The sequence below is a fragment of the Pleurodeles waltl genome, chromosome 5, assembly GCF_031143425.1.
Source record: "Pleurodeles waltl isolate 20211129_DDA chromosome 5, aPleWal1.hap1.20221129, whole genome shotgun sequence".
NCBI classification, from domain to species: Eukaryota; Metazoa; Chordata; class Amphibia; order Caudata; family Salamandridae; genus Pleurodeles; species Pleurodeles waltl.
This window is the reverse complement of record NC_090444.1, coordinates 748337630-748359453: the sequence shown is the minus strand read 5'-3', so window position 1 is coordinate 748359453 and position 21824 is coordinate 748337630. Positions and strand designations below refer to the sequence as shown.

The following is a 21824-nucleotide window of genomic DNA, read 5'->3' as shown; positions in this document are numbered from 1 at the left end:
CACACTACTCCATTCTGTCCCAATCTACCCTATTACTCTGCTACAATTTACCCTATCTACTCCACTCCAAAATACCCACTCCATCAACTCCACCCCACCCCAATCTACCCCATCCCACTCCAATATACCCCACTTCAATCGTTCCCTCTTTAATCTATCACACTCCAGTTTATTCCAATCCTCTCCACTATGATCCAATCGACCCACACCACTACAATCTACCTCTCTCCAATCTACTGCACTCCAGCCCAATATACCCCACTCCACTCCAAACTACCTCACTCCACTCAATCTAATCCAGTCAAGCCTGCTCCACCTCAACTACAGCACTGCATTCAAAACTACCCCATTCTGCTCCAGATCAACTCCACTCCAGCCACACATCCTTCATTCTAATCTAACCCAATCCACCCCACTCCATTCTAATCCAATCTGCCCCACTCCAATCCTCCTCAATCCATGTCAATGTACTCCAGTACAATTTACCCCGCTCCATTCCAATTTATTCCACTACACGTAAAATCTACTGCAATCTGTCACACTCTTCTCCTCTATTCTAATCTACCCCACTCCGTTCCAATCTACCCCACTTCACCACAATCTACCCTACTACAATCTACCACAATTTAACCCACTGCAATCTACCACAACTTTTCCCACTCCAATGTATCACAATCTACTCCAATCTGCCACATTCCAATCTATCCAATCCATCCAATCTACACCACTCCAATCTAATCTACCCCATTGCAATCTACCACACTCCACTCTACCCAAATCTACCCTACTCCACTTCATCCAATCTATCTCATTCCAATCTACCACACTCCACTCAAATCTACCCCACTCCACTCACATCTACTGCTCCCCACTCAAATCTACTCCACTCCACTCAAATCCACTCCACCCAGTTCACCCCACTCCAATGCAGCCTAATCTACCCCACTCAAATCTACCCCATTTACTCCACTCCAATCTACCCCACTCCACCCCACCCAACTCTACCCTTCCCTACGCAGCCCACCCCACCCCACTCTACTCTACTCCAATCCAACCCAACTCAACTCACTCCACTCCAGTCTGGCCCCCTCCAATCTACCCACTCAAAACTACCACACTCCAATCATCCCTCTTCATCTGTCTCACTCCAATCTACCCCTCTCCAGTCCACACAACTCCATTCCAATTTACCCTACTCTAATCCACTGAATCTGCCCCACTCCACACCAATCTACCCTACTCCGCTCTACCCCAAGCTACCTCACTCCACTCTACCCCAATCTACCACACTCTAATCTATCCACTTCAGCCCACTCAATCTAACCCACTCCTCCAATCTACCACACTTCATTTCACGGTACCCAAACTGCCCTACTCCATTCTACTCAATCCAATCTGCCCCACTTCAATCTCTCCAATTTACTCCACTCCAGTCTACTTCACTACATTTTACCCCACATCACTCTATCCTACTCCACTCCTATCTATCTCACTCCAATCTACCTCATTCCAATGTAGCCCACTTCATTCTAATCTACCCTACCATGATCGGCCCAATCTACCCCAGTTCAATCTACCCCACTCCACTCCATTTACCCTAATTTACTTCTCTCTGACTATATCTACCCAACACCACTACAAACTACCCACCTACACTCTACTCTAATCCACTGCAGTCCACTCTTTCCCAATCTACCCCACTCCACTCCAATCTACCCCACTCAGTCTACTCCACTCTAGTCTACCCCATTTCACCTTCACCTATCCCAATTCAGTTTACCACAGTCGCCCCACACCCCCACTCTAATGTGCCCCACCAAATCTAGCCCACTCTATCTAGTCTACCCCAATCTACCACACTCCACCCCACTCCTGTCTACCCCACCCCATTCCAATCTACCCTGTTCCCAATCTACCCCACATCATCCTACTCCTCTCCACTCCTATCTACCTGACTCAAATCTGGCCCACTGCACTATACCCCACTATACCCCAATCCACTGCACTCCACTCCACTCTTCCCCAAACTACCCCACTCCCCTCCAATCTAACCCTGTATATCCCACTCCACTCTACCCCCGAGCTACCTCACTCCAATCTAATTTTTAGTTATTGTTTCTTTGGTTATACTGTGCACGTTAATAACACAGAGAACCCAAATTCTTCAGAAGATGCGTCCTCAGATTTGATTAGATGGGGGTTATGTTTGTTATCATTCGGCGACAGGCACATCATAAATGTATATGCAATTCTGCATCCAAATTGTGCCCTGGAGGGCTTCTGTTCCCTCAACATAATTAGTCGAGACTCCATTCTTCTTAGTGCCAACTTCGAATCACATCCCCCATCTCCCATTCTGATGAGCTTGAACTCAAAATATTTCAGCTCCTTGGTGTTCCCTTCATGCTCTTCCCAAAGTGTTTGGCTATAGGATATGGGACGTCTCAGTTCTTTATGACCGGTAGGTGTTGTAAAATCCTCAGTTTCATTTCATTTATAGTACTTCCCACATAGTGTTTGCTGCAAGGACACTCTAAACCGTAGGCCACAAAGTTTGTTTTGCAAGTGACATGTTCCTTAATTCTATTATATTTTCCATTGTACAGCCTGTAAGTGGTTCTAATAATTCCATGCTCGCATGCCCTGCACTTGGCAAATTTCCAAAAAACAGGTTGATTGAGCCTCCTTGTGTTGGTTGGTTTCTCTGATGGAAGATGGCTCTGTTTCAGTAGATCTCCTAATGATGTAACTTTTTTGTAGGTTATGCTTGGATGATCTGTGAGTATCGCCTTTAGAGTTTCATCCAATTTCAATATTTTCCAATTTCTCTGGAAAACTTGTTTGAGTTCCTTGTGCCTGCAGTTAAAATCCATGATGAAACGGATATTATTCTCTTCCAGTGGGTATTTTCACAGGCTTCCAATAATCATCTCTAAATCAGGTCCTAGCTCTTTCCATGGCATTTTGGAGCACTTCAACTAAGTAGCCTCTTGATAGGAATCTCACTAGCATTTCCTGTATTTGTCCTTCAAAGTCCTCGGGTACAGAACGATTCCGCTTGGCCCTTAACATTTTTCCAAAGGAGATGCTCCGCTTTAGGTTTTCAGGGTGGCTGTTATTAGCATGCAGGATACTGTTGCATAATGCTGCCTTTCCTTTAATATTTGTGCATAGTTTCATGTCTTTTACAAATATTTCATTATCCAAGAAAGTTATTTGTTCTAGCCTGATGGTATGAGTGACGTTTAAACTGTAGGTATTCAGTGACAAAATTAGCTGTTCCATGCTTTTGATGTCTCCCTCCCATATTATAAAGAGGTCATCGATGAACCTTGTCCATAGTTTTACGTGTTCTAGTGTGTGTTGGTTCCCTTCCATCCAGACTGTTTCTGCTTCATCAGAATCCCATCAAGAGGTTAGCATAAGTAGGAGCAAAAGAAGTCCCCATAGCCTGGCCTTGCTTTTGTATTTAATAACTTCCACTGAACATGAACACATTATGGGTTAGGCAAAAATGCAACATTTCTCTGACAATGTTTGAATGTTCCATACAGCTAATTGTTCTCGTCCACAGGAAGTACTTAACAACTGTGTAGGAGGCTGGCCTGGTTTGTAGTGGGTACCTAAGGTACTTATACCTTATAGCAGGTCCAGTTATCCCTTATTAGTAAAATGTAGGCAGTGTTCTCGCAGCTTTGGCTGTCTAGAGGTAGCTGTAGCAGAGCAGCTTAGGCTGAACTAGAAGACATGCAAAGCTCCTGCAATACCACTATAGTTACACAGTACTTATACACAATAAAAGACATTACTCAGTTTTACCAAAAATAAAGGTACTTTATTTTAGTGACACAAGACCAAAAATATCTTAGAGGCAATACTCCTTCTGGAGGTAGATTTATACACAATATATACACTAGTAACCAAAATCAGGTAAGTAAACAGTCATAGAATAGTGCTAACAGTAGAAAATACAATAGATTGCAATGGGTCTCGGGGAAACACAAACCATATACTAAAATAGTGGAATGCGAATGTCGAATTCCCCCCTAGGCAAGTGTAGTGTGTAGTGGGGCACTGGGAGTGTAGGAAAACACCAAACGTAAGTAAAGTAACCCACCCCAGAGCCCAGGAAAGCATGAGTAAAGTACAGCAAGTTTCCTCAGGACACACTACAAGTTGTGATGAAGGATTATGCAAGAACCAAGCAAGACCGCAAGCATCAAACGATGGATTCCTGGACCTGAAGACCTGTGGAGAGAGGAGACCAAGTCCAGAAGTCAAAGAAGAGTCCAGGAACGACAGGAGCCCTTGCCAACTCAGAAAAAGATTCTCCGGTCAGAAGAAAAGTACAAAAGTGCACCAAAGAAGATGGCTGCAGCTTCCTGCTTGCTGCAAGAGATGTCCTACATCGAGTTGTTGGATGCAGGCTGTTTGTGTCACTGGATTCCGCCAACAAGCCTTGGTTCAAGCAAGTACGCGGTTTGCGGCAAAAAAGGAGCTGCCTGGACCTAGGAGGGTCCTGGGGGTCTCAACTCGGACTGAGGAGACAGAGGGGGCTCTCATCACTTCAGAGAGCCCTCAGAAGACCAGGCAGCACCCACGGGAGTCCCAGAACACAGGGAAAAAGAAGTTGCAAAGTGCGGTCATCGCACCACTACACTGGAGGGTCCCATGCCGCCGGAGAACAACTCAGGGAGCTGTGCGTCGCAGGATTGAGTGCTGGGGGCCTGGGCTACGCTGTGCACGAAGAACGTTTGGAAGAAGTGCACAGAAGCCCAAGGAGCTGCAGAAGACGTGGTGCACAAGGGTACTGTCTCAGCACAGGGAGGCAAGCTCTTAACCTCTACCAAATTTGGACAGCTTGACCTTTGGACAGTCTGGGTCACTTTGGTCCTCCATCTGTGTTCCAGGGAGCACGCTCGTCGTCAGGACAGGAGTCCCAGAGAACCGGTTGTCGTCGCAGAAGGGTGCCTGCAGAAGCAGGGAAGTGACTCTCACTCCCCGGGAGATTCCTTTGGTTCTTCTAGTGCAGGGTGAAGACAGGCAGCCCTCGGAGCGTGCACACCTTGAAAACTGTTGCAAATGCTGGCTGGATCTGAAGTTGCAGGTCACAGGAGTCGTCCTGGATACTTTGTTGCAGTTACAGCTGTTCCTGAAGCAGTCTGCGGTTGATCCAACAGTCAGAAGCTGAAGCAGAGGAGTCCTGGAGGAATCTTGCAAACCGAATCTGAGGAAACACCCAGAGGAGAGGCCCTAAATAGCCCTGAGAGGGGGATTGGCTACCTACCCAGGTATGCACCTATCAGGAGGGGTCTCTGACGTCACTTGCTGGCACTGGCCACTCAGAGGTCTCCAGAGGGTCCCCATACCTTGGAATCCAAGATGGCAAACACCAGGGACCTTCTCGAGGAGCACTGGGCACCACCCCTGGGGTGGTGATGGACAGGGGAGTGGCCACTCCCATTTCCTTTGTCCAGTTTCGTGCCAGAGCAGGGACTGGGGGGTCCCTGAACTGGTGTAGACTGGATTATGCAAGGAGGGCACCGTTTGTGCCCTTCAAAACATTTCCAGAGGCTCTGGGAGGCTACCCCTCCCATGCCTGTAACACCTGTTTCCAATGGGAAAGGGTGCAACACCGCTCTCCTAAAGGAAATGCATTGTTCTGCCATCCTGGTATTGAGCTGCTCAATCCCCAGGAGGGCAGAAACCTGTCTGTGAGGTGGCAGCAGCTGGCGCTGCAGTGGAAACCTCAGAGAGCTGGTTTGGCAGTACTGGGGGTCCTTAGTGGAGCCCCCAGGGTGCATGTGAATGGCACCCCAATACCAGAATTGGATTGGGGTTACCATTTCTCAATCTTAGACACCTCACATGGCCATATTCTGAGCTACCATTGTGCAGCAACATATGTATTGACATATATGTGGTGCACGCTTATAATGGTGTCTCATCACTCACGAAGTCCGGGGATTTGGCCCTGGACAACGTGGGGCACCTTTGCTAGTGCAAGGGTGACCTCACACACAGTGCCTTTGCACATAGCCTTCAGTAAATGAAGGTTAGATATATAGGTGACTTATAAGTTACCTAGGGGAGTGAAAAAAAGGTTGTGAAATAGTGTGTGCACTATTTCACTCAAGCTGCTGTGGCAGGCCTGATAAAAGGTTTGTATGAGCTTCTTATGGGTGGCAAAATAAATGCTGCAGCCCATAAGGATCTCCTGAAACCCCAATGCCCTGGGTACTTAGGTACCATACACTAGGGACTTATAAAGGGGGTCCAGTGTGCCAGAGTTGGACTATGGATTCACTAAACTATAGTGACAAATTTGGTAAGTAGAGAGAGCATAAGCACTGGAGTTCTGGTTAGAAGGACTTCAGTGGCACAGTCAAGCATACTGACAACACACATAGGCCATAAACTATGAGCACTGGGGTCCTGGCTAGCAGGATCGAAGTGACATAGGCAAAACACACTGACAAATAGGTTTTAAACTATGAGCACTGGGGTCCTGGCTAGCAGGATCCCACTGAGACAGAAAAAAACACATTGACAAACACTCACAAACATGGGGGTAACCATGCTAGAAAGAGGCTACTTTCTCACAAACTGTAATGCCATCCTCATGTCGAACAGAAGTGTAAAGTGAGGTTGCATCTATTGCGGCCATAAGATAATCCTCTTTCCAAGGAATTCCTTGGATTTTGTTCAGAAAATCCATGGAGTCTCGCAAGTAGGAGGGTAGAGATGTCAGACACTGAAAGGAGAAAAGTATCTATGACTTTTGAGATGCTCTCTAGTAGTGATCCAATGGAACTTACAATGGGAAGGCCAGGGGTATTTTTATTTTAGACTTTTATGCACTTTGGGTAGAAAGTAAATGGTGGGGGTGATTGGATGCTCAATTTTCAGACACCTATATTCTTCAAGACAATAAGGTCGAGGTCCATCCATTCTGACAAGTTCTAATGGTATTTATAGGTTATGGACTTTGTTGGATTTTCTTTCAGCTTCTCTAATGCTATTTTATTTTTGAGCTGTCTTCCCGCTTCCGCCATGTATTCTAATCTGTCCTAAACAACAATATTACCACCTTTGTCAGATGTTTGATCACTATTTCTTGGTCCACTCTTAGTTTTGTTATGGCAACTCGTTCCACCCGAGTTAGGTTCTGTGTGTCTCTTGCTTGATTCCTGTAAGCCAGGCAACTGATGCCTTCAATTACCATCTCCTGGAAGAAATCGATCTTATTTCTGGCAGGCAACTGTGGGCAACATTATGATTGAGGCTTGAGATACTACTCCATTCCGTGTTATAATCCCGATGTCCTTGCAGAATTGAACATCTGATATTTTCTGAGGGGGATCCTGGCAGTCTACTCTCTCCGATTCCTCGTCCAAAGCCACAAGTGTCTTTAAACCTGGTAGGTCCTTCGTAGTAATTACTGATACTTCCCTCTGGACCATTGCTCTATCAATATGACACAGGGGGTGTTAAAAAAAGTTTATTTTATTTGAGCTTGTGAGAGAATTTATACAAGTCAATCAGTAGGTTTGACAAATGAAGTTCTGAGTCTGGGCAAAATGAAAGCCCTTTATTTAGTACCCTCATCTGATCTTTGTTGAGGGTCTTGGAAGAGAGGTTGATGACTAGATTCTCCTTCATCAAGTTCTTTCTTAGCTTCACTTTTTCTTTTTGCCTTCTGGTTTTGATCTTCCATCTTCCCCTGCTCCTCTGTGTTTTGATTTCCTCTGCCTCTGTCCCTCCCAGGGGTTGCTTCTCGTCCTCTATGCCTCAAACTCATATATTAGCCACATCGCCCCGGAACAAGTTCAAAATTATGGTGGTGGGGTCCTAATCTGCAGGGCTTATTTCAGAACTGTCAACAGTTTCTAATGTTTCCTTGTTTTCAGTGACTTTGTTTATTGTAGCTTTATTTCTTAAGAGGTCATATTTTCTTGCAAAGTGGCATTATCTATTCAGGCTCTGTTGAATTTTCTGACTTTTCTTTTTTCCACTTCTGCTTCATATGTGCTAATTTTCTTTTACATTAATTCTAGTGCTGCTTTAAATTCCTCATTAACAGTAAGCTTCTCTAGTTCCTGCTCCAGTTCCTTGATCTTGGCGGCTATTTTCTCTAGTTTATGCTCTGCATTTATAATGAGTGCATGCACTAATTTAAAGGAACACTAATTTGTTTCATTTAGCCAGCATCTTATTAAATCTCCATCCAGGTCATTCAAAGGGGACATTATCAGAATTATCAAGGCCCGTGGTACTCTTCTATGTTCAATATATTTCTGAAGGGTAGACCTCTCTCACCATTTATTTACTTCTGTTACACGTGCATGTTCCAAATACTTAATGAGTATATTGGGAGTTCTCTTCTACTCCTCAGTCTGCTTGTCTGCTGTGTTTTCAGTTGTTATCTTGTCATCACTCAAAAGTTCACTGGCCCTCTGGGCCCTCGGCATTCTTCTGTCCTCCACATTAATTCTTAGGAACTCCAAGGTTCTTATTCTGCACTGTCAGAAACATATTGCAGTTTTTTCGGTATTATTTCAGTACTGCTACCCGATGACTCTTACCCCCAAGTGCTTAGCTCTGCAGTTGGGTCACTGCAAAAAATGCCCCCACGTTAACTGGTGCCACAAGAGTGCAAGATTGCATGGATCTCCCATGATCCTTGCTTGTACTCTCCGACTGTGGTTCAAAACACCGCAGATTACCTTGGGCTGGGGGGACAGGGGAGAGCTTCCCTCCGAACGCTACCTCTGAAGTGCCGAGACACAGTGCTCGTAACCCACACGCGTATTTCAGGACCCCGCTAGCACTCTCCGCTTACCCAGGGTGTCTTCTGTGGACATTTGTGGTCGGGGTAGGGGCAGAGGTGTTGGCAATTTTCACATTCACCTGGAACTGCTTGCTGCTCCATTGCTGTCTTGCCTCGTCCTCCAGGAGCACTCTTCGTTCAGCTGCTGCATACAATCTACATACAGTTTCCCGTTCTCTCTTCTCGGTAGGGGAAAAAGCAGCACCACAGTCACAGGTATTTCAATTATATTCCTTAGTCTCTTTATTATTTCACCATCAGTGCAAAAAAAAGGCAGTCAATGCTTTTCAGCATTATGCCTTTTGACAGGACCATAGAGTTCAACCGTCAAAATTGTCTTTTAAAGTGCCCACACCATAATAGTCTGTCATCACTGCTTGTTATAAAAAACTACTAGAACATAATGTGGATCATCTCTATCTACTATGAAAAGACTACAACAGATTCAGAGCTCTACTGCCAGACTACTTGTACATGTAAAGCCACAAGCCCACATCCCCCCCTCCATGGAGGGCCCTACATTGGTTACCGGTTGCCATAATATCCACCTTCAAGCTGCTTTGTATTACCCACCAAGCAATACATGGAAAAGGACCGCTTTTCATCAGAAATAAAATTACCAAAGACATTCAACTAAGGAACCTCCGCTCAAAATTGGCACCATGCAACAAAACCCCACCATACAAAAAAAGACAATAGGTGGTACATCTTTCTCTGTTCAAGCGGCCAAACTAAGGAATATATTAGCCCCAAATATAATATCCACAGATAACTATCTTATCTTCAGAAGACTACTCAGGGGTTGTCTCTTTCCTACAGCAATGTACTGCATATCCCTATGTATGCAAACATTTACAATTTGATTGTATGTATATAGCTAGATATGTGTATTTCTTTGTACAAATATGTATCTTAACTATGTTTTCCTAAAATATATAAACATACTGTTTAGGTCTGCTGAACAAATGTGTATATTACTTACAGTTGTATATAAATATATCTATATTCACTGAAAAAAGCAAAGGTTACAGGGACATTATAGTTAGACTCACATTTTAAACGTACAAAACCATAGAAATGCACCTGTTACAGTTAAAATTATCTCAAGTAACTACAGCTTGTGCCCTAAGGTAACTTTAACTTGCGTCCCCTGCACAGTTATTTCATCAAAGATTTTCCTGCAAATATTGCATTGATATTATCAACAATGGTATCTATTGCAATATCAACCCACACTCCGGATGCAGCACACGTAAAACCATGTGTTGGGTTCTACATTTCAAAACTTTGTCACTACTGACACATTCAAAACAATCCTTTACTACTCTCTCAATCTTCAGATCCATCCACAGCCACCAATAAACTTTTTTGACCCTCTCCTTGGTGTTTGATATGACATGACTCTCATGGGCATCATAAATTATTTTTTTTCCTCAACTCGCATGGTGGCACCAGCTCACTCCCTCACATAACTAACTCATCTATAATGGAAAGTTTATCCTTCACATTCCAATAACACTTGATCCCTTAATCACAGTCTTTTTTGGTTTTCCAATATCCATTTATCCTTCCAATTACCTTTTGCAAGGTTTGGTCATTCTCAGGTTCAATTCTCTATTCTTCCTCCTGAATGATCCCACCAGTGACCATGCATCCATTCACCTCTTCTTCAAAGGTACCCTTCTCAAACAATTCACTGACCCATTGTTCATTTTTTAATTCAACATTACACAACCTAGAAAAACAATCTGCCACAAAATTACTTGCTTCTTGGACCTATGACAAAAGAAAATCAAATTATTCGAGTGTAGTGACCAGCTTACCAATACTACCTCATATGAAATGTAATAGCATCCCTGGTAAAAATCTATTTTAGAGGTCTGCGATCACTCAATTTCAAAATTATTACACCATAAAAATGTCTTTAATTTTTCTTCAGCCAAATATACCAGCAAGGCTTTCTGCTCTATGACGGAATATTTGACTTCGACCCCCTCATACCACATGATATAAATAGAATGTTTTTTCCCTTGTCCTCCTGATTTTTGCAGAACACCTACATCTTGTTTCTTTGAACTAGCATCAGTCATATAGATGATATCACTGCCGGTCCAATACTAGTTAAATTAGAGGCTCTGTCAAAGAACTCTATAATGTTTTTAAACTCGCCACAACACTTCTGGCACCAGATACATTTTTGCCCTTGTTTAACAAATCCTTCAAACTCTTGCTTTTTTCAGCATGCCACAGAAAGATTTTACTGTATTATTCTGCTATGCCCAAAAACTTTTACAATTCATCCTAATTCTCAGGACTCAACATGCTCTTAATAGTATTGGCAAGTTCCTCTCTAGGCTGTATACCTTTCTCTGCAATCTCGTGTGTGAGATAGTATACTTCAGGAACATAAATCTATACTTTCCTGGTTTCTGGGTAAGGCCACTCACCTTCAACCTTTCCAGTACTTCATGCAATTTCATATCATGTTCTCTCCAGGCTCTTCCCATAGACTAGAGCATAATTCTGGTAAATCTTAACCCCATTATTTTCTTTCAAAACATTCTCATGAAAAACAGGCAAAGCTAAAAAAACACAAATGGCATTTTAAGAAATGTGTAAGTTCTAAATGGTGTTATGAACTATTTTAACTCCTGAGACTGAGGGTGCAGACATCAAATGAAAAATGTTTATCTGCACCCAATGAACACAGCATTTCGGTAATGTTGTGCAGGGGATAGCGATCCACCACTACACACGAAGTAAGCTCTCAGAGGTCGATGCACAATCTCGCCTCACCACTGGCCTTGTGAGCCATCACTACTAGAGCAACTTATTCAGTTACATCTGCTTCCTGAATTATTCCACTTTCTTTCAGATTGTGTACCTCCCGACTCATGGCCTCTCTTACCATTATTGGAACATTTCTTACTTTTCCCACTTTGGGGTGTGAGCCTGGTTAAGTTTAATAAAATGAAGATAGTTCATCAAACAACTTAGTCGCTTCCTAAAAACCTTAGGGAATTCTTCTTCATAATACAAATTTGAACTGTAACTTAGGCACCATCAACTCTTTCTTTCAGTCTCGCAGCACTCTTATTGCACTCAAGATAAACAGATAAATGCCTCTGGTGACACCAACTTATTATTGAATCACCTTTAATAAAAATATAAATTTTTACGAGACAATGTTACAGCCAAATTCCATTGTACCCCAAAAGTAACCTAAAACGTCGATTGGTCTACCACCATAAGCCTTTGGCTTAATGTCTGGTTTGTACAACTTAAGATTCTTACCAAATGTTTCCTCAAACAATTTTTGGGAACTAAAGTTATCTTTGCACCTGAGTCAAATAACATTTTACCAGCTAGGCCATTAACTCATACAACCTCAAATGCCCTTTATTACCACTCTCAATTACATATAAAATTAAGTTTTTTACACTCATCATCATCATCATCATCATCATCATAAGGTTTATCAACAGGTCTCATCTTTTTCTTATCACGATCAGAACAATACAATTAGTGAAGTGACCTCTGCTTCCACAAATATTACAAACTGCTCTCCACCTTGGGCACTCTTTCAAATTTGCCATTTGACTTGCATTCCCACATCTAAAAAGGTTCCCTTGAAATTTCTTCAGAATTTTAGATTTTTGTTTCACAATGGTTTTGCTTTTAACAACCTGTACCTTTTTGCTGTCCCCTTTTTCATACAGAGTACTGTCTTTGCAGATAACATCCACACATGCTTTCGAATATTTATATGTTTTTGCCATTGTAATAACTCCCTTCAATGAAGGATCATCTTTTTGCCAAATAGATTATCTCACTTCTTCTAAGGCACACACAAATATAAACTGATCTCATAAGCTATCTTTAGGAGATGACCCAAAATCACTGAGGTTACATTTTCTTACTTCTGTAACATATTGTTCAACAGACTCCCCAGATCTTCGCAATCTTCTACCAAAGTGATATCATTCTAATACAGTGCCTAGTTTGGGAAGATAGTGTAAATCTAACTTCTACAAACAAATCTCAAACTTATTGAGATTAGATGCTACATCTGGAGAAATATCAGGAAAATTACCAAATACATCTTGAACTTCAGGACCCGAGCAATGCGTTAATAAAGAGATTTTCAATTCAGCACCAATAGAAGTACAGCAGATTCTTCGAAAGTGATTATAAGCTTTTTTCAAATTCTGCACTTGTGTTGGAGGGTGAGCAGGCAAAGACTGAAAAAACGGCAGTGCTGTAACATTTTGCATATTGACAAAAAAGCGTGAATAAAACAAACAAAAGACAAATAAGTTACCAATACTTAAAAAAACACAAGAGAACAAACACTGGTATTCAGTATTAATACCCAAGCCTTCCTCTCCTAGAACGAACTCTGCTATCCAGAGTGATACCCAATAACCTTTAGTATGTGGGAAAAAATTACTACTGAGATGCATTCTAAAACTATCACTTCCTTATACCTTTTTTTAATGATGTATCAAGCAGGTGAAAATTCTGTAATGTTGGTTGCCAAACTTGAGAATGCAAGAATCCATAAATGTAACTCAAAGAATGCAACAAAATTCTGTTGCATCAACAACCACAGAATAACAATGAGAAAATCTGTAAATTGATTCCTGTGCCCGATCCAAAATGGCCAACGGGGCACAATCACATGATGTGCTACGCAAAGTTCAAAGTGTCAAGTTGACATTGAATGGAGACGTGGCTTTAGCAAGAATTGCATGGGCCACGAGATGAGATCGCAGGCTGGTTCTCAAGACACAGTTGCATGAGTGCAGGACATCACAAAGCTAAACGCAACACCAAAGTTCTGCGAACTGCGTGGGCTCGAGGACTGCACACCACTGCCAGCAGATCACGCACACAATAAGAGTGCACAAAGATGGCTATGAATGCACAACTTGTCCACCACGACGGGTTAAAGATTACGTTTTGAAAAATTTAATTAAATGAAGAACCGGATCTGACTATTGAATACCAGTGGGTCGATGCTCGAAAATACTGGCTGAAGCGAGTAACTATGTCTTTATCACACAAGTCAGACCCAGGGACAGTTGGCGCATAGATGAGATTAAATGAGAAAATAAAGATGTTGAGGTACTTGGTCTAGGGTTTTCTGTTCATCGCCAGTGTAGGGTTGCAGGAAGGCATCACTGTATGTTGATCCAAAGATTTTACTAAAGGTTATGTCCAACGGACCCCAACAATCAGAGACTATCTACTATGCCAACCTCCAGCCACAGACTTAATCACAACATTCTATGTCCCTAGTAACCACTCCATATAAGTTCTAACTTTCTTAGGTTACTACATTACCCTACTCAGTGGTTCTCTTTTTATCGACCTCAGAAGCATAAAAGTCTTGAGTGGACCCACTGAGACTTGAGCCTGTGACCTGGAGGTCAAACGCAACTGCTACAGCAGATGTATTATTCCACTAAGCTATCGGACTTGTCTATCTTATACAAACTTGCATGATGAAGGTCAGCTTATTATAAAGTTGCACCTTGAAAAGGAGGAGACTGTCTCTACCACAGTGCACTATTGAACACACAATCTATTCATCCTACTCCCTACTTACGTGCCCATATTCATCTCTCCTAGTGCTACTGCAAGGTTCTGAAGCTCCAAGGACAGTTTTGATAAACGTTTCTCTTCATCTTGTTTTCTTTGATCATAATTTCCCACCGGTGCAGGTTCATCGCTCTGAAAAAAGAAAAATCTATCATATTTTCCATTTTGAAGCTTCTGAAACATCTGACTTGCATTTTCACTGACTGATGCGTCTGATACCATAAAAGTTAAGCATATAGCCTGGAACCTGACATCCCTTCATTGGGGGGGAAGCTGTGTTCAGAGGTCACTTTTATAAGCCTCCACCGGTCACCTGTGACGATCAATCAAATGGAAATCTTTCAGGGAGTTTTGGAGGCTCTGTGGCTCTACAGTATCATCATTTGATAAACTCAATGTCTAATAAGCCATTTGTTGTGGGAGCCTAGTGATTTTGTTTGGGCATGCTATTTTATAACTAAAGACAATGGTAAATGGTTGCTTGTCACAGGAACTTTCAGGGCATGTGCTGCCTGTGGCTGGGAATGTAGTTGCATTTGCTGAAACCTTGAAAGCAAAGAACGGAACATAATACAATATCATATATAAAGTAACAAAAACGCAATAAAAACATAATTGGGCACAAAACAACAAAGGAGTAAAAACAGAATGCAACACAACAACAACAGTCTATCACATCACATTACAATAATACATCACCACAATAAAATGGCATAAAACAAATGTACACACACATTCTTCTCACACATTAAGAAACATCATAATATATTGTAAAAGGTTGTTTACCTACCAACAATGACATAAAATACAAAAATGTCTGATCTGACCCAGGGTCAGTTTTTCCACTCAGCGATATAAATTCCCGGAGGTGTGTGTTGTAATTCTGTTTTTGTATTTATGGACTGTATTGGTTTTTAAGCAATTTGGTGCCTGGGACCATTACCTCCTCAGTAGTTCTTTGTGCCAGTCTTTTCATCATGAGGCATGTCCACACCTTGGAGAGGTACATCGCTGCCAACGTAAAACACAAATATTTAACATCCCCCCTCCGGGTGTTCCTTTAAGGACCACCTCGACCCATAATCCTCTGGTTTTGTCGGACTCACTTGAGAGAAAATTTGCATGTGCTTCTGGTCTCTAACAGGAATTCGATCTTCCCTTTTGTGACCGTTTAGGCATTTTTTTCCTTGCTCCTGCTAAATTGTTTCCTGGATGACAAATCTGGCCTTTTTTGTTTATGTTTTATTGGGACACGTTGACCTCCTTTCAGTGTGATTTCCTCCCTGTGGAACTTGGGGCCTGTGGTTGCTGCCCTATGTTTATAGATGCCCCTCTAAGCTTTTCCTTTATGTTTGTGTAGGTTTCTGGCTCCTCAGGCAATACAGGTCGTGTTATCTTACCAGTTTGTTGTGTGGCTATTTTGGTAAGGTGGCATGTATTTAAATGGGTCTTACTACCCCTCTTATTTGTTTAAGCATGATGGCTGTTGGTGGACTGACCATGTGTTACATATTGCACCCGGGGCTTCTTTAGAGGTGTTAACACTTTTTATGGGAGAAAACCACTCTTCCTAATGAACATGCTGACTCTGTGTCCCCCTTAGCTGTTTTTTGCTCTGGGGTATTTCCAGCATTTGGCCCCAAGTATCGCTTGCTGGGGGCTATCTGGGTCTGTGCTGTGGGGTTCATGCCTGGTAGCCTTTCTTGCTGCCTGCAGGCCTGAGGCTCTGTTTTCCTGATTTTGGGAGTGGGTACTAACCATTCCATGTAAGATGCTTGAGCCTCCTTTGTGTTGTGTCCTTGAGCAATGCTGGATTTGGGGCTTTGTGTATCTGGTCCTCTGAGCCCTCTTGCGGTCTCTTGATTCTCCCCCTAACTATGCCCTCCACTTCTTTTATTACTGTTTGCCTTTGGGTGTTTTCTCATGCTGTGGTCTGGCCTGGAATGCTTTCTTTATGCCCCTCCGGGCTCCTCAGACCTCTGGTGTGTTTGGGACTGGCCATGGATTGCTCCTGGATTCCGGCATAAAGTCCTTTATGAGTCTACCATTGCTCCTGCAGTGTGATAAGTTGTGATGATGGTGCCTTCTGTGCTAGTCATGCCCTTCCTACTGCTACTGCTTCAGCTGCCTGCCCTCAACTGTGCTCGCTTGAGTAGCTGCTTCATGGTGTTTTCCATGGAACTTTCTTGTTTTTACCCTTGAAATGCCCAACACCCTGAGCCAGGGATTCTCTACAAGTGGTATTGGCACCATTCTGCTACTCTGATGGGGCAAGTGTGATCCCGAGTCCAGTTATTTCCCCTCTGGTTTGCAGTTGGTACCTAGGTTGGAGGTGATAAACTTTTGTTACTATGTTTTGGATTCAGTGTGTAAGCTTTCTATGGCCCTCTTTCAGCCCCCCATGGTGCTTAGATTTTAGTGTTTTAGGGTGTTGCTCTCATGTTTGACCTGCTTTTGGGTTTCCCATCTGTCGTTTCTGTCCCGTCCCTGATCTTCTCGTTTTAGTCTTTCCTCTGTACTCATATTTTTGCCTTGGGTTGGTGTGACTACTCTGCGTCCCTGGTCTTCCTTATAATGCTTTCTGGTGTTAATTACCTACATCACTGGTTTTGCAGGATGTGTTTCTTCTCTGTAGGTTGCCTTTAGTTCCTTTGGCTCTTGAGGGTTGTTTCTTGCAGGCATCTCATTTATCAGTGGCCTGCTCCTCAGCGTGCATTATTGTTTTCTTTTGCTTGTTGGCTCGCTAAGGTGTTGGCGCGTGAGGCAGTGCTCACTTTCTGGGTTTGCCGTTTCCTCTTTTGTGTCAGAACGTTACACTATATAGTTAGATACTATTGTGGGCAGTTCATGCTGGTCATTTCTGCTTAGGTAGATCCTCATGACGTATGGGCCCGAAGATAAAAGTGATAAGGAAATAATGCTTAGATTACTTACCACTAACTTGATTACCCTGATTATTTTCCCTTGTTCTAGGCCTTACAACACAGGTAGCCTCCTTACTGTGTGTCGATCTTTGAGCATGGTCAATTGAACTGCTTTGATAATAGACTTAGAAGGATTCTGGGTTAAGGTGATCATTTCTGTGCACAACTGGTGGGGGGAAGGGGAGGTAAACATTTCCTTTAAGTAGGCAGCAGAAGGTCAGAGTGTGGACGCACATCAGGACACAAGGAATAGAAAAATAATTACAATTAGAGAAATGAAATTACTGGTTAGAAGTAAAAACACTGAAAACTAGAGTCAGCAAAGAATGAATTTCTAGCTGCCCTACCAGTTGTACAACATGAAATGCCCTTTGTGAGTCACCTGAGGCACAACAAAAGTGGGGTCCAGTCTGTTCAGAACCAGATCAGCTCATTATCCAAACATGCTGCTCTTGGAAACTGCCTCTGAAAAGATTTTCCTTTGCCTGACACCTAAATGCTCAATAAATGAGGACTGCCAGCAGTGGCGGCTGCCACTGAACGGGGGTGAAAGGGCCTGAGGGATGTAGTTAAAAAAAAAAATCCACTTACCTTCTTCTTTGGGAGACGCTTTCATGTATCCTCTGCCCTTCAGCAGCACACAGGCTCCAGACTCCATCAGCCAATCATGATGCTGCTGTCACCAGGTGTGATTGGTGTGAGCTGCCTCATTCGGCCCTCACGCAGGGAGTGGGATCCTGTGCACTTTAACCTCACAGCTGTGCATTACAGCTGGGTGGAGAAATGCAAAGTGTGCATGTCTGTTTGGCCGGCACAAGATAGCCAGCCAAACAGACACGCACTCTTATGGTGCACATACCCCTCCTCCTCCAGCCCTCCTTTACCTAGCTGGCAATGAAAAATAAAATGATAATAACGTTTTGTTATTATCATATTATTTTTCCTTTTACTTAATGTAGTTGGGTGACGCTCCTCCGCCTTAGCGGAGGATCCGCCGCTGACTGTCAGACCACTGCAGACAAAATATGCATATAGTCAAGTCAAATGACTTCCTGTTAGCTACAAGAGCTCATGAGAGATAGGCAATGGATGCCTCATATTTAGTAGTGTTATCAGCTGTTTATAGCATTATTAGGCGTCCTATTGATCTGATCCCGACATGTTTTTTTCTTTCTTTCATACATATCTCTTGCTACTTAACTCTCTCGGAAAACAATCACTTTAAGCAGCTGGGGAATTTAAAGACAGTCCCTTTTGCTGTGTATGGACAAACAAATTAGAAGGTTCATCACAGCTTAAGCAACACAAAAAGATGACAGAAGGAGGCTGAAACTTTTCAAACAAACACTCATCCCCAGTTGCAAATCTAGGTTAAATCCATTGTTCTTTTGCTAACCATGCCACCCCAGTTCAGACCCAGCGGTATATAAATCAGCCGTGACACTGGTCCTTATGGGAATAGTCCAGCTCAAACTGCCAGGCCAGGTCCTCCCTGGACCGGAAACAAGCATCAAGCGACTGGTTTCAGGGTATCATTCCTTGTCGTGACTGATCTGCATATGGCTGAGTCCAAACTGGGGTGGCATGGTGAACAACTGTACAATGGATTTAATCCAGCTCTGTGACTGGAGGTGAGTGTTTGAAAAGTTTCAGCACTCTGTCCATCATCTTGTTGTGTGGTTCGCTGCAGAAACCCAGTGGCCAGAAGAAAAAAAAACTCCCTCTTTTATAGAAGACTAAGAGATGATTTAAAAGCTTCTTTGGGGCACACTGTCGACCCCCCATTAGATTGCTCAGACTTCATTGATTTATTTGTTCGGTTAGATCACAGGTTAATGGAAGGCAAGGGAGAATATCCTTGGGGGAACCTAAATGTTAGTAGTACATCCTGAGCGAAAAGCGACAGAGTCCAAGAATCAGAAAATTGCAGAACCTATGCAGAAAGGGGGCTGCACGGTCTTCTGACTGGCGAGTAAAAAGACTGAAGAAAAAAGTTAAATCTAGGTTTGTAAAGTTGTAAAGCACACCATTTTGCTTGTGAGCGCACTCTCAAACCAGAAGGGATTTCAAAGAATGTTGCTATGATGTCCGATTTATGCTGGAAAAGTAGAGAGCTCGGCCGACACAAGGGTCAACCAGTCGGTGTGGTCCTAGAAAAGACCCCTAATACTTGGCAAACACTTCACTTTTTACAATTCTGGTCACCCTAATACTTTCACCCTAACAGCAAAAGGTACTAACTATACTATTAGATTCTGGGGCTACTGGAAACTTCTTAGACCTAGCCTTGGCTAGTTGGTTATGTAAACAACACTATATGAGACACAAACCTGAACCTGTTAGAGCTGTGGATGGCTCTGAGCTGTCTTCTGGGATTATCACATATGAAACAACCCTGATATCTCTATTATGTGAGATTGGACATACAGAGACCTTGGCCTTTGTACTCACTGATACACCCACATCTGGCATAATATTAGGGTTTCCTTGGTTTTAACTTCACAATCCTTTCATTGATTGGTCTCTCTGCGTTGTCACTGTGAGTTCCCACTATTGTCAAACCCATTGTTATTAAGAACCACAGGAAGTCTTATCTCCTTTTGACATGTGCAACCATAAAATCAGAATTTATGATGCAATTTCCTGTAGAATATCAGCATTTTCAAAATGTCTTTGATGAACAAAAAGCTAGGCAATTACCTCTCCAAAGAGAATATGAATGCCTCATTGACTTAATTCTGGGCACAGCATTCCCCAGCAGTTGTGCCTATACTCTCTCTGAACCCAAGACAAAACTGTTAAAAAATACCTACATGAGTTGCTAGCCCTGAGATTCATCCGTCATTTTACCTCTCCTGCATCTTTGTCGCTCTTCTTCGTCCCAAAGAAGAATGGCGAGTTACGGGCATGCACTAACTGTAGGGCGATAAATAAAGTTACTGTAAAAAAAACAGATATCCATTGCCTCTAATCCCAATCTTGCTGGATCAGGTTTGGAAGACCACTGTGTACACTAAATTAGATCTGTGTGTTGTATACCATCTCATTCGTGTAAAAGAAGGCAATCAGTGAAAAAAGGCCTTCCAAACTAAGTTTGGATTATTTGAATGCACAGTCCATTTGGGTTATGTAATGTCCCTGCATTGTTTCAGTACTTTATAAACGAGGGTCTGCAAGATCTACTGGACGTTTGGGTGGTAGTATACCTGGGCCACATCCTTATTTGTTAAAAAAACATGACAGAACACAAAGATCATGTCAGGAAGGTCCTACAAAGACTGCGAGAACATGCCTTTTTGTCAACGTGGAAAAATGTACATCCCATACTCAGTCTGTTGAGTTCCTCTAATACATCTTATCCATGGAAGGTGTAACTTTGGATAGGAAAATAGTTCAGCCAATATTAGACTGGCCAGCACCAACCACAATGGAAGAAATACAAATTTTCATGGGCTTTTCAAACTTTTATACACAATTTATCACCCATTTTGCTGACATTGTAAGCCCAATTACAAGACTTCTATGAAAAAAGGAGCCTCTTGTGTGGTCCCAGGAAGCCAATGATACATTTAACTCACTTAAGGACCACTAACCCTGTACTCTGACATCCAGACCCCACACTACCTTACTTTGTAGAGGCAGACATCTCTCAGGTAGCTGTAGGAGGTATTCTGTCACAGCGCGACAGCACAACAGGACACATGTATCCAATTGCCTTCTTTTCCAAAAGATTGTTGTCAGCTGAATAGAACTATACAGTTGCCGAAAGAGAATTATTGGCAATTAAACTATGTTTTCAGGAGTGGAGGAAGTATCTGCAAGGGGCGCAATACACCCTCACTATAAACACTGATCATAAGAATCTTCAGTTCCTATGGTCATTAAAGGCACTGAGTCCTAGACAAGTAAGGTGGTTATTGTTTTTCAGTGAAAACTATTTTATCATCCCCTATTGTCCAGGCACACAACAGACTAAGGCCAATGTGTTATCTAGGTAGACTCAAGTCAGAACTTTCAGGAGCTATAAATTCCCACAAAGGAATTAAGACAAGAAGCATTGATTTGGTGTCATGACAACCCACTCACTGGACACCTTGGAATTCACAAGAATTTAACTGTCAGCGATGAAGACAACACTGGCCAACACTGTCCAAGGATATGCATGATTATGTTCATCCCTGCCCCATTTGTTCACAGAACAAGGTGTCTCATTTTACCCCTGCTGCTTTCTTACGAACCCTGCCAGTACCCCCACATCCTTGTCATACCATCAGTGTGGACTTAATTCTGATTTACCCAACTTCAATGGCTATAATACTATTTCAGTAGTAGTTGACCTCTTTTCTAAGATGGCACACTTTGTGCCCCTAAAACAGATACTCAATTCCAAGACACCCTCCGTGTAAGTTGTCCACTAAATCATGCGGCTGCATAGCCTCCCTCCTCTCATTATTTCTGAAAAAGGC

General features: G+C 42.8%; 1 protein-coding gene across 2 annotated transcripts in view; it reads right to left on the bottom strand.

Moving 5' to 3' along the window:
* The window catches only part of NPHP1 (nephrocystin 1), a 523503-nt gene that overhangs the window by 399411 nt on the left and 102268 nt on the right, over positions 1 to 21824 (bottom strand). For both annotated transcript variants that reach the window (XM_069234711.1, XM_069234712.1), the window contains exon 4: positions 14442 to 14566. In XM_069234711.1, the coding sequence (XP_069090812.1) occupies positions 14442 to 14566 (125 nt within the window). The remainder of the gene's footprint in view (positions 1 to 14441; positions 14567 to 21824) is intronic.